This window comes from Pygocentrus nattereri, chromosome 10, assembly GCF_015220715.1.
Source record: "Pygocentrus nattereri isolate fPygNat1 chromosome 10, fPygNat1.pri, whole genome shotgun sequence".
Classification (NCBI taxonomy): domain Eukaryota; kingdom Metazoa; phylum Chordata; class Actinopteri; order Characiformes; family Serrasalmidae; genus Pygocentrus; species Pygocentrus nattereri.
Genome location: NC_051220.1, coordinates 21,534,051 through 21,546,536, shown reverse-complemented (window position 1 = coordinate 21,546,536; position 12,486 = coordinate 21,534,051). Strand labels below are relative to the sequence as shown.

At 39.9% G+C, this 12,486-nt stretch overlaps 1 protein-coding gene across 8 annotated transcripts in view; it reads right to left on the bottom strand.

Moving 5' to 3' along the window:
• The window catches only part of asap2a (ArfGAP with SH3 domain, ankyrin repeat and PH domain 2a), a 104,985-nt gene that overhangs the window by 33,490 nt on the left and 59,009 nt on the right, over positions 1 to 12,486 (bottom strand). For 5 of the 8 annotated variants that reach the window (XM_037542037.1, XM_037542038.1, XM_037542042.1 and 2 more), the window contains exons 5-7: positions 5,326 to 5,375; positions 4,797 to 4,823; positions 219 to 348 (exon numbers count right to left, since the gene is read on the bottom strand). In XM_037542037.1, coding sequence (XP_037397934.1) covers positions 219 to 348; positions 4,797 to 4,823; positions 5,326 to 5,375 — 207 coding nt within the window. The remainder of the gene's footprint in view (positions 1 to 218; positions 349 to 4,796; positions 4,824 to 5,325; positions 5,376 to 12,486) is intronic. The other 3 variants (XM_037542041.1, XM_037542046.1, XM_037542044.1) reach the window with 1 other exon arrangement.

The window sequence follows — 12,486 nt, the reverse complement described above, 5'->3', positions numbered from 1 at the left end:
TCTTTTAATGTATGTTATTGTAAAAGGATTTTATGTAACTCATCATCTTGAGGCATAGCTTTAGGATTTTCAAATGATTTTCTAAAAACAAATAAAAAAGCATTTTGAAATGGCAATGAAAATATACTACAGTTTTAAAAAAAAAAAAAAAAGCAGAACAAGTTTTCTCTCCAGTCCATATGGTCTCTAATGGTCAGTTTTCTGCCCCGTTTGCTGACCTCACACATCTGAAGCTGAAAGAACCGCCTCTCCTTCTCCATCTCCTCTGCGATCTCTGCTCCGCTGATCTCTGTCCGGATCATCCCGTGCTGCCGCGCGTGCTCTTTCTTCTCCTTTTCTATCTTAGTGCTGCATGGAGACACACAACAGCCCCTTAGAACCTAAACTCTAACAAAGGCACTGAAACGTATGCAAAAAGTGCCAATCATGCAACAAGGCATTCTTCTCCATATGCTATAGCAGCATACTGGACCCTATTTATGGATGCAGGGTTTCCTCCTTATGAAGGAAAGCCAGACACAGTCACAGGACTCCAGAGCTAGCATTAGAGCATTAGTGAAGGCTTTGTACTTCCACCGTCATTAAAAGGTAAGAAGTTAGCAAAAAAAAATCCTGAATGTACACAGTTTTTCCCCTTTACACTCAATGTGGCCAATCAGCCAAGACATGTTTGGTGTCTGAAGTTTGCTTCTTTAGCTTTACTCTGGAATTACAAGGCTAATGTAGCTAACAAGCAATGCATTGTATTTACAGTGTCCAATCCTTTTATATATTATAGATTATGTTCTGGGCTTTTTCTTATCTTATGCAAGCAGTGCAAGTAGATCATCTCCTGAAAAACGAATAATTTAATAAATTTTAATGAAAATGAAATAAATCAAGGGTGGTCTTTGATTTCTGCACTGTACTGCGACTCACAACTGTTTGTGCCGGCCAACAATTCAATATGTACAGGCAAAAGGCTCTGGCACTTGACCTACTACTAGCCAGTAGCCTGGTACCACTAGCAATAAACAAGGAAAAGTAATTAAGGCTGCTTTTCATTTACGTCGAGTCATTTTGATCCATACTCAGTCCTCATCCAGTGCAACACTAAATTGCCACTGTATCTAAAGGCCTGCCTTACGTTTGACTTGACTGATCAGTATAATTAAAAAATAATAAATAAATAAACAAATAAATAAATCAAGCAAAAATGTGTCTCTACCATTGAAAACAACAGTAAATGAGCCCCCAAATCATCATGCGCTTGCCTTGCATCACGTAAAGTCATTTTAAATAATGTGCTTATGTGGTTTCTCCCACCATATCATATACCGTTACCCATAAAAAGCACAAAAGCATCACATAGGTTATTGAAAAAAAAATTGGTCTGATTTTTATGGATAACAGTTTGTCAGCGATGATGTCTGTCAATGATGTTCTGAAAAACCATGCTAAGTAGCGCTCAAATCAGCAGCACACTTTCCTCACACAAACTGGTTTCTAACACTATATGAATCAAGGCTGCAACGAGCTCTTCTGTTTTGATGAGCCAGATTGTGATTGTAGCACCACTGCGCTCAGGCTGTCACCTAATTTCTAGACGCAGCTGTTGTAAATGAGACCGATTATTGCTACACTGGCCGCAAACAAGATTAGGAAGTTGTCATGTTTTGGTTTTGAAATTGTTGATGAACCCTAAATGCCTCCCACTTGGGCATCTTCAGAAATGTAAAAATTAATTTACATTCATTTATTCTGCTAAACTGGTCTGAGACTTAAAACTGTGCACACGGGAAGACAAAAAGTTAGAAGGAGAAGTAGAAAGCCCTTTAATAGCTGCCATTTAGGCCTTTGTACACCACATTTGAGATGACCAGCTCTGGAACCTGTGACCGAGCCTGAAGCCTGGTGGGTGTTCCATCATTTGTCAAAGACATTGACAAAACCCAAAGCCATTCTCCAAACCAAAAAAAAGTAGATAAAGCGAGTGGAAACGGTGAAGGACAGAAGACGAACAGAGTACCAAGCAATTAAAGGTGGTGTGCGTTAGCATGTGGCGGTATACAGTTGAATATTGTTGCAAATGAACTACAGTTCATTCCAGCGGACACTCAGGCAGGTAGTGAGGATGAGACTGAGCGACCGCACACATGCGGCCACAGCACGTCTGCTGGAAAACAAAAGGAGCCGTCCACTTTTTTCCTTTTTTTTCCCACCACACTGGGTTCATTATAGTCAGCAACACACTGTCAACAAAAAAGGCAATTTCCTACCAGTGGCAGCGGATCACATTACAAGAAGAAAAAACGTCCTCAGGGGAGGACAGTAGCTGTCACTCACTTTTAAATAACAAGGCTAGGCAGACCTGACTAAATCAGTCAAGAGAACTAACGTTACGGAAATTACACTCATACTAGCTGATAGAGACATGAAATCAGTGGTGTGGTGGACCCAAAAAAATCCTACAGCACTAGAATCTTTGCTAAATGTTTGCTTTAAAGGGCCTAAGTCCATCTTTTTTATTCTATTTTTCTTCTCTGATGTCCACTTGTGTCCACTTTGAAGATATGTGCTGCTTTATGTACCAAATATTCATATTTCATTTTTATATGACCACTTTTCTGACCTCTGCTAATGTCTTCAAGACTGATCTATGTAAACGATCTCCACTCTGACTGGCTGTTCTGTACTGTGCCTCTTTCAAAAAGCAGTCAGGACTAACACTCCTTATTTATAGTGAATGGGTGAGGCTAAATCTCCACAGGTTAAACAGCTAGTGTTATTTTTAGTGAGATCACAATAGCAATAAATTCTACACAAACTTTGTTTGCAGCTCTGCTTCCATGTAAGGACTGTGTGGAGTGGTGTGTGAGCGGTACATTTTGAGATCTGTGATGAAGACAAACATTCAGCTAATTATGCTGGTGCCATCAGGTTATTTATATATTTCTTCAAAAAAAAAAAAGTTATTACATTTTTTTCCACCAGTGAAATCAAAACAAATTCATGTTTCCTGATAAAAACCTTAAACCTTAAAAGGACACCGCCCCATTATTGTCCACCAAATACCAATAGCCCAAACACTGGGTTTCTGTGCCGTATCTGAATGCAATTCCTACGTTCACCGTGTGAACGGAGGAGAATATTCTAGAGCTGTCGGCATGAAGGAGAATGTCCTAGAGCAGTGTAAATGGAGAGCATTCCAGGGCAATGGGAATGAAAAGCATTTTAGAACAGTGTGAATGGAGAACATTTCTAGAACAGTGTTGGAGGTGAATATTGTAGAAGAACTTTCAAAAACCTTTATTTTAAGAATGTACCAACCTTCAAATGTTGACAGTTTGGGTTGCTCATGTATTACAATGTTCTCCTTCATGAACATACTAAAACTAAGTGGAACACTGTAAATGGTGGATGATATTTCTAGAATAGTACAGAGGAGAAAATTCTAGAACAGTGTGAATGAAGGAAAACATTAGTTGAACAGTGACGCCGACTGCTTTAGAGCATTCTCCATTCACATGGTTCTAGATGCTCCCCATTCATACTGTTCAAATGTTCTTGATTCATACTGTTTTGGAATGTCATCCCCCATTCACACTGTTCTGAATTGCTCCTTCATTCACATTCCTCTAGACTGTTCTCCACTTACATTGCCCTAGAACTTTCCCCTTGATGCTGACTGCTTTGGAGTGTTCTTCTCCATTCACACGGTTCTAGACGCTCTCCAGTTGTATAGTTTTAGAAAGTTTTTGCACACTGCTCTAGAATGTCATCCCCATTCACACTGCTCTAAAATGCTCTGTCATTCACGTTGCCTGTTCTCCACTCACACTGCCCTAGAACTTTCCCCTTGATGCTGACTGTTTGAGTGTTCTCCCACTTGGTTCTAGATGCTCTCCAATCACATTGGTTTATTTGGCTTGTCCGTTCTCATTGCGAAACATTAAAATCCCAACTGCTAAGGTTAGAATGTGCACTCTTAAAATAAAGGTTTTTAAACGTTTCTTGGTTTGCATGTGCTGTTCTAGGAAAAGACCTTCAATAAGTATAGACGAAACACATTATGTGGTCCAAGGTTCTTCAAGCTGGGCAACATTCTCTCATGTCATTCACAAAAAAAGCTTCGTAAGAAACATTCACTGAAAGACTCTTTGGAAAACCAACAGTTTACATATAGCATTTGCACCAAAGAGCCTTTTCTGACACCTTTATTTTAAGAGGGAGTTGGGGAATGTTGGGTTGGTGTGCTTTGGGCTGCAGGCCACTAGACTTTATGAGGATGAGGTTTATTTCCCCTGCCTCCTCTACTGTGCTTAAGAAGTGTTCACACTGGCACATTCAGGGCTGTGATATTCATTAGTAGGACATCTGCACACAATCATCCACAGCCCAAAGCACTAAGAGCGCTTAAGAAATGGCTGCACAAATGACAGCTGACAGCTTTCGCACAGACGTAAAGATCAGAATGAGCTCACGCCGTAGCTGCAACAGCAATGACAGTGTGCTTACAGATCGGCCAGAGTTTGTCTGAAGCACTGTGTTTCATTCCCCTCCGTCTGGGAACGCAGAGATACTTGTGATAAACTCCTACCACAGATTAACTGAGTTTTTTTAATCAACAATCCCCAAGGCAAATGGAGCTGAAGTGACCAGGACAGAGGGGGCAGGGGGTCTCAATGAAGCACTTGCCGACCTTAGCGAAATCAAGCGACTGATGATTGAAAATGACATTGAACTAAATGGCACATAAAAAGCACCCTGGCTTCTGTTCATCTGGTCAAAAGGCATGTTATAGGAAAAATCATTACCCTTTCAGTAAAGAATGTCCTTTGCAGCTTGGAAAATATATATAAAAAATGCTATAAAAAATCTCATACATTAAAGCGTGAATGATGAAAAAAACTATTAGTGGGACAAAAGTAGGAGAGGAGATTAGGTGATGAAAATAAGGGTTCATTATCTAAAGTGTTGGAGTCGAGCTTTAGCAAAGTGAACATGGTTCAGCGATCACTCACATGGCACACACACACACACACACGCACACACACACACACACACACACACACACACACACACACACAAGACAGGACACTTAAAAGACTCAAATGAACAATTCATCAACCTTCATTTCAATAGCTTTGCGGTTAGATCTTCCTATGTGAACATTAGGACAGTATGACAGGACAATATGAGGTCCTTTTTCAACAACTAAACTCTACTCTCTATGGAAATGAGCAAAAAGTACCCTTTAAATGAGCTCATCAGGTGTGCTTCTCTGGTTAGCAAAGACAGTAATAGCAATGGAATCTGATCAACAATGAAGATAAAACGACTTACACTTTGGTTTCATAGTCCTTCCAGGCCTTATCGAAGGGCTTTTTCAGATCCTGCAAGGGACAAAAGCAGAGAGACATGAACTAGGCAATGTGGCAACAGTACGTATGGTTCTGTGGCGGCTGTGTAGTGGTCACACTATTGGTCACACAATGCTACTATAAACAAACAGCCACAGCATCAATGGAGCAACTTCTTTTTTACTCTGTACTTCATCTTTGGGTTTGTGTGACAGTCTATGAGTGTATTTACTCAGATCATGATCAGATTTCTGCAGTTATTTGATTATTAAGATGGTCATGGAAACAGCATACTCCAATTTCTTAGATCGGACTAAAGCAGTTTACTGGCTAGCTGCAAAGCAGAAGTCTGATTACTGTCTGACTCATGTAGACCTGAAGTTTCACATTATCACGTTGTGGAAAACCAGATTATTAGCTGCATGTAAACGCACTCAATGACAGTACAGCTAGCCAAGGTGAAGGTATAGTAATGGCGGTCATCTAAAATCAAGTTACAAGTACAGTACAGTGCCATTAAGTTGGCAGTAGAAATGATGAGAAAGTACAGATTTATAGGTAAGACTTCACTCTTTAGATAAAGTCTTAAACGGATTGAACTATGTGCTCCAGCAGCTGCGACTCTTATGTTGGTCAAAGTATGCATTAAATGCATCAAATGCTAGCAGCAACAATACTGCTAGACTGGCAGCTCCAGACTGCTCCCTCAGCTCATTGCCGTTGTTGTTACAGTGCAGCACTTTCTCAACAAGCACACGCTTACATTCAAACCAGAACTGATGTGGAAAACAATTATTTAATAAGGTGAAGCATATTTCTAATTACAACTCACAAATAAATACATTTTCTTTTTTCGTTTGTCCACAGCCAAGTTATAAGAAAGGTTTATTTAATGAAGAGTGTCATGAGTTTTCATTTTCATCTTCTAACTTTCAGCTTTTGTCTGCAATGTCTTCTTGAGATTGCATTGCTTATTAAGAACACTTGAAAATGATTTGATGATTTAAGTTAAAGTCCCTTTTTATTGCTCTATGAATGTCTTTGACAGTGGCGCCTGGTTTCAGCTCAGGTCATTCTATAATAGGTGCTGAACAGGGGGGTTAATACCGAATATTCATTATTAAAAAAAAGACAAGGGCTCCTGAGCGGCGCAACCGTCTAATCGTTGGCCCTGTCATCTGAAGATCGGGAGTCCTACAGAGCACAATTGGCCTCGCTCGCTCTGAGTGGGCACGAGTCTTATCTAGCGGGTGGAATTGGAGACGACTAAATTGGGGAGGTAAAAAATAAATAAAGAAATAAAATCAGGGAGACAAACTTCAGTTTTCAAATTTCATATCACATTCTTCAGTACATGTATGAGAGAATAAGGACAGCAAGAACAGCATTTACGTATTGGAAGAACACAAACACACACAAAGATTCCCCAGAGTTTCTTTTTGAGCTCAGATGAACAGACACATGAAAATGATTTGATATCTTAATATTGCTGAACAATACTTATGACAGTCCTGAGCTCTATAAACTATACAAGAGTCTGAACCTCTTATCAGTTTATTTAAATGAAGAACAGTCAAAACGCATCATAGAGAATGATGATGATGATAATAATAATAATAATAATAATAATAATAATAATAATAATAATAATAATCTTATTCAGTTAAAGGCCCATCTGCACATTCAAGCAGACAGAGAGAGAGAGAGAGCGCGAGAGAGCGCGCGAGAGAGCGAGAGAGAGCAGGAGCAAGCGAGAGTGAGAGAGAGAGAGAGCGCGAGAGAGAGAGAGAGCGCGAGAGAGAGAGAGAGCGCGAGAGAGAGAGAGAGCGCGAGAGAGAGAGAGCGCGAGAGAGAGAGAGCGCGAGAGAGAGAGCGCGAGAGAGAGAATAGATTAGTCATGTTAGTCACACAAAAACAAACCACAGCAAAAGAAACTTGAGGGCATCATAAATAAACCTATAGAACTCACTTTTGCTATTAGTGATAATAAAAGCATGTTGTGAATTTACATTAGTCACACACGTAGCTCATTACAACAAGCAGATACATTCTAGAAAGTGCAGGTCGACACCACATTTGTTCAGATCTTCTTTTGTTTTACAGAAATGAAAAAACATCTCTGTCTTATTTTGTCATTTCTCAACATCAAAACAAAACAGAAAAAAGAGCCTCAAACCTGTCAATACAGAATGCTAATGGAATGTAAATGTAATTTATTACACAACTGTATAATCAATTATGGTATAATATGTATATAATACAATAAAAACTGACAATAACTACACTCAACAAATTAACAAAAAAAAAAAAAAAAAAAAAAAAAAAAAAAAAAAAAAAAAAACACCCACACACCCCCACACACCCCCACACACCCCCACACACCCCCACACACCCCCACACACCCCCACACACCCACACACACCCACACACACCCACACACACCCACACACCCACACACCCACAGAAATTGTACAGGACAGCGAGCAAATACAAAAAAAAGAGATAAGTGTGGCACCTGCAAAGCCCTACACCCTCAAACATAACAGTTCCTAAATGGTTCTTGGCTTGGTTTAAATACAGTTTTGGAGGGAAAATTTTTTTTTTTCCCATATAAACATTTCTTTAAAGATCCACCCACTGAAACATGCCATAGGAAACCCTACAATCAGGACATTGTGAGATCAACCCCCCGGTGATGCCACAGCCATCCGTGGCTGGGAATCCAGCAGAGCTTAACCTGTCTTGCTTCCTCTTGGAGGGCAGTATAACCCTCCCTCTCCCCTCATTACTCAGCATGAAACACACAATACTAAAGAACCACACATGAGCGTTTGTTAGCTGATTTAAGAGAATTGCCCGTCAGCATCAACACACTCCAGCAGTGCTGAGCTGTCAATTGATGCTTCTATTATAAGCAATCCAAAAAGTGCTAGAGCTTTATGTGAGGAATTGCTGCTAGTCTTCACCCTAGCATCGTTTGATGTTTGCAACCTGCCTAGCAGGTAGAAATTGAGCACTGAATTGGGGAGAAATTTTTTGGTAAAAACTAAGGATGCCCCCAAAATTTCAGGCATGGAAACATTTTGTATGAAAATGGCAAACTGTCACTTTTTGGCCAAAAATCCCTACATTAGGGAAAATAGGCAGAAAGGTTTGCCTGAAAAAAAATATGCCAATTTAAAGATTAAAAATCTAAAATTTAAATTACTTTATTAATAATGCAAATGAGAGATAAAAAAAGAGGCATGAAACAATGTCATTGTGTCTGTGATGAATATTCTTGATGTATTTAGAATTACAGTTTTCCGAGTATAAGCAGACACAATGCTCAAGAACTTCTCCACTACAGCTTTGATATCACATGAAACATCACGCTCAATATGCAGAAACCAGCAAAACAACAGAAGAGAGAAAGAAACGTCTCCGTCTGACATTTTGGTCTGGAACTTTCATTTTGGTACATCAGTAGTCAAAATCATACCAAACTTTGCTTCACATGAAACGTTTGTGTAGGCCTGGGCTACAACGGCATCAGCTGAGCTTTGCAGTCACTTCTCCACAGTGGTGAGAGCTTCGATAGCATTTACAGGGGTGAGTTTCCCCAAGTAAGTGAGTTTCAAAATGCAGAGAGACCCTCTACACTCCACCCAGGAGCATCCTACAGTGGAAAAGCTCTGATAGTCTGTTCTAGAGCCATCTGTGTGATTAGAAACTGAGCTCAGAATTAATCTCATGCACACACACACTTCTGCACGCAAGGGTGTGAAACAATGGAAGCAGTGGATGGAAGGGATGGTGGTCCACTTCAGCGTTTTTTGATATGACATCAGTGCTGCATGTGTGTTTTCCCCAAGGCTCACGCTGCTGCTGACTCAGCAGTTCCCAGCAGTCCCCACTTCAGATAAACAGCAGGGTCAGGACACAGAGCAATGAGGTCATTCACATACTGTACTGCTACTGCTTAAGTACATTTGATTCCCATTCATAATTATTTAACTGTGGTTACATCATTCCAAAACTAAAAACACATTAAAAAACCCTGCAAATCATCCAATTTAAACCACTATAAAGCATGAAGTTTTACTTAAGAACACACATCAGCTGACAGTTTACAAAAGTCCCATTTCCCATAGTTTCTGTTGCTATGCCTGCCGATGTCTCAGCTCAGGCTACCTGGTAGCATCTGCAGTATGAAGGGAAATTTAGAAGCACACGGAAGAGTAGAACGTTTTATTATTCAAAAATTAACAGGCCCTGACGTTCAACACGACATATACATGTTGTCCAGCCTCACACGGTGAAACTTTCACGCAACCTGTGGCATGCATTTTATGAGCTGTAGGCAACATCATTTCCAGGCAACTTGACAGTTACATGACAATTCAAAAACAATTCAAATTGCTTGCAACACATTTGATCACTTGAATAGTTAGTTTTGCCACATTGTGTCATTCTCGCTATATTAAGTCATCTGTTCGGCCATTCTGTCAAAGAAGTGCTGCAAGTTCATCAAGTGTCTCAGTCTCTGTAATGATTTTTATCATCATGTGGATCACAAATGAATCTCAGCTCTGTGTAAAATCAGAGGCGTTAAACAATTTGATCACACGAGCAGCGTTTTTGATTGGCTGTTTCATGAAACAACTCAATTTAAGCTGCGATCGCTGCAACTGTTGCAGTTGAGTTTCAATTCCGTATGCAATTCAAGAGCAATTTAGTTACATTAAGGTTTCAAGCAACTAAAACTGCATGAACATTTTACTGTGTAAAACAGCCTTAGCCACTGGACATTATGCAGCAAATTGTCATGTCTAATATGAAAGTTTTAGATAAGAAAGCTGCCCTTCAGATGAGCTTCTGCTAAAGCTGACCAGAGTGATGTTATTATATCTTGTATACAAGGTCTTTCAGCAAACTTACTTAAACAGCAGAAGAGTTTGCATACAAGTACTTTATGATTATAATATAATCATATAATAATATGATGATAAGATTATAATATTGATCATATTAATGCAAATGTGTGTACTGTACAGACCTGTTTAATTTGACTAATTTATCAAGCTAAATGTGAACTGCTAGGTTAAAAAAGCTAATTTGGCTAACGTGGTTCCCTTATTAAAGATCCTCCATTAGATATTATACTAAAATGTGCTTTAATCCAAAACCTACAGCTACAGGAATGAAATAACACTACCACCCTTCACAGTAACACATTCCCACTGTTTCTTAGCCTACTACTTGGCTACTACTTGGCTACTTTACTAGCACTGCCGTTTGCACTGCAGGTTTGTCTGAAGAGTTTTGCCATAGCTGTTCCTTCTCTGGACAGAGGAAGTACCATTTAGTGAGGGGTGGGTTTAACAGAGAAGTCAGTCAAAGGGTCCATTTGAGGTTCTAAAGCCATACTTTTGACAGAACTGCTGATATCTGTGATAAATAGGATTAAATGGTGTTGCACTAGCAGTACCAGCTGTTTTTCAATCTAATTAACTCTAGATGTGCTTAAAAGTGATGTAAAGGTGGAAAGGTGTTACTGAAAAACAAGCAGGAGCAACATGGCATTCATAATCATTCCACTGTGAGTTTGGTTACTTCTTTGAAGTCAAACAGGCTGCAGTGGTTGGAGCGTGAAAGGCACAGGCTGGATTTAACGGCTCGAGTGACAACATGCACCAAGGCCTATAATCTTAATCCATTAGTGCCGAATCAGAGCAGAATCAGCATGTTTGCATACTGAGCCTGCACAGAATATTAACACGCTGTAAAAGCCTGCCTAAATCAGGGCCCTGTCCTTACACTCACCCATAAAAGTGGAATAAAGTGGGATTTATGTTTTAATGTGAGGTTAAAGGGACAGTTCAAGCAAAGCTAATGTAGAATCAGATTAGCTGAATGTCAGGCGAACTGATTAGTTAGCTTTTAGCATTCTGTACTATTAGTTCATCTCACTGGAGTGTCCGCATGTGTGCCCACATGTTGACTCCTCACAGTCAGAACTATGCGCAGTAACTTGTATATCAGCTTCCTAGCAGTTACTGAATAAATGTCTAGCAGTAACTAAATAATAAAACAAATAAAAGAAAAAAACAGTTGATTACATAAATAAAAGTGAGGTACATGCAGGTAAAATCTGTTAAAAGTGGGTTGCAGTCTATGAGAATCCAAACATGAAGTTTAAACCCGACCCAAGCCAGACATGAGCAGTCTAGTCTCTTCAGATTCACACAGATATTTCAAGCTCTAGGCACAATATTGGGCTGCCAATCAAATATAGGTTATTGGCATGTATTAGTCTTAGTCTAAATGTTACACACAGTCTGTAAAAAGGCCATTCAAAATGAATTATGACTGTTTTTTGGTAAGTATACTGAAGGGAAAAATTTAATACAAGAAAAATGTAAGATATGGCTCCTTTAAGCTTTGTGTGGTTTGGGTCAGGGTGGTCAGAGACTTCTTTAGATGGTGTACCAAAATGTATTATTCATATTTTTTCACTTGCTTGTTTTTTTTTAGCTGATAAATCATCACTATCTAAGTAGCTGTGAACGGTCATGAGGTTATAGGCATTGTGGAAATTGGACAGGAAGTAAAAAAAGTTTGCATTCAGTAAAAGTGTTGCACTGTGTCAAATCTCAATAAGAGTCGCGATGGGTGTCTTGCTGGAAGAGCCAATGGTGTCGTGAAGGAACATCTCCCTGAGAGAGTTTCACTTTTCACAGAGCTGGGCCCCTTCACCAAGGGAAACGCACAGAGAGAGAATGGGAGAGGGAGGGAGAGAAGGAGGGAGTCTCCAGGGAGACGAGACGGAAAGCAGAGAGAAGCAGCCTCATTAGGAGCAAAATCACATCATGCTCCCTGCGGGAGCTAACGAATCACAGTCACATGGTGCGGAGGGGTCAGGAGGTTGGGACAGGCATTAATGGGGGAAGACGGCCTAAAAGAGCTCCAAACACTCACACCAATCTGTCCATCAGTTCACTCTCTCCCTCTCCCTCTCCCTCTCCCTCTCTCTCAGACGCACTGCATGACAAATCACACTGATACAAGACTCAGTAGAGTAGTCCCTCTGTGTTTATTCATGTCCATTATGGTTGTGAAAATCTTTGCTCAAGGCTTAATATCGTGGGGTTAAGAAGTGGTA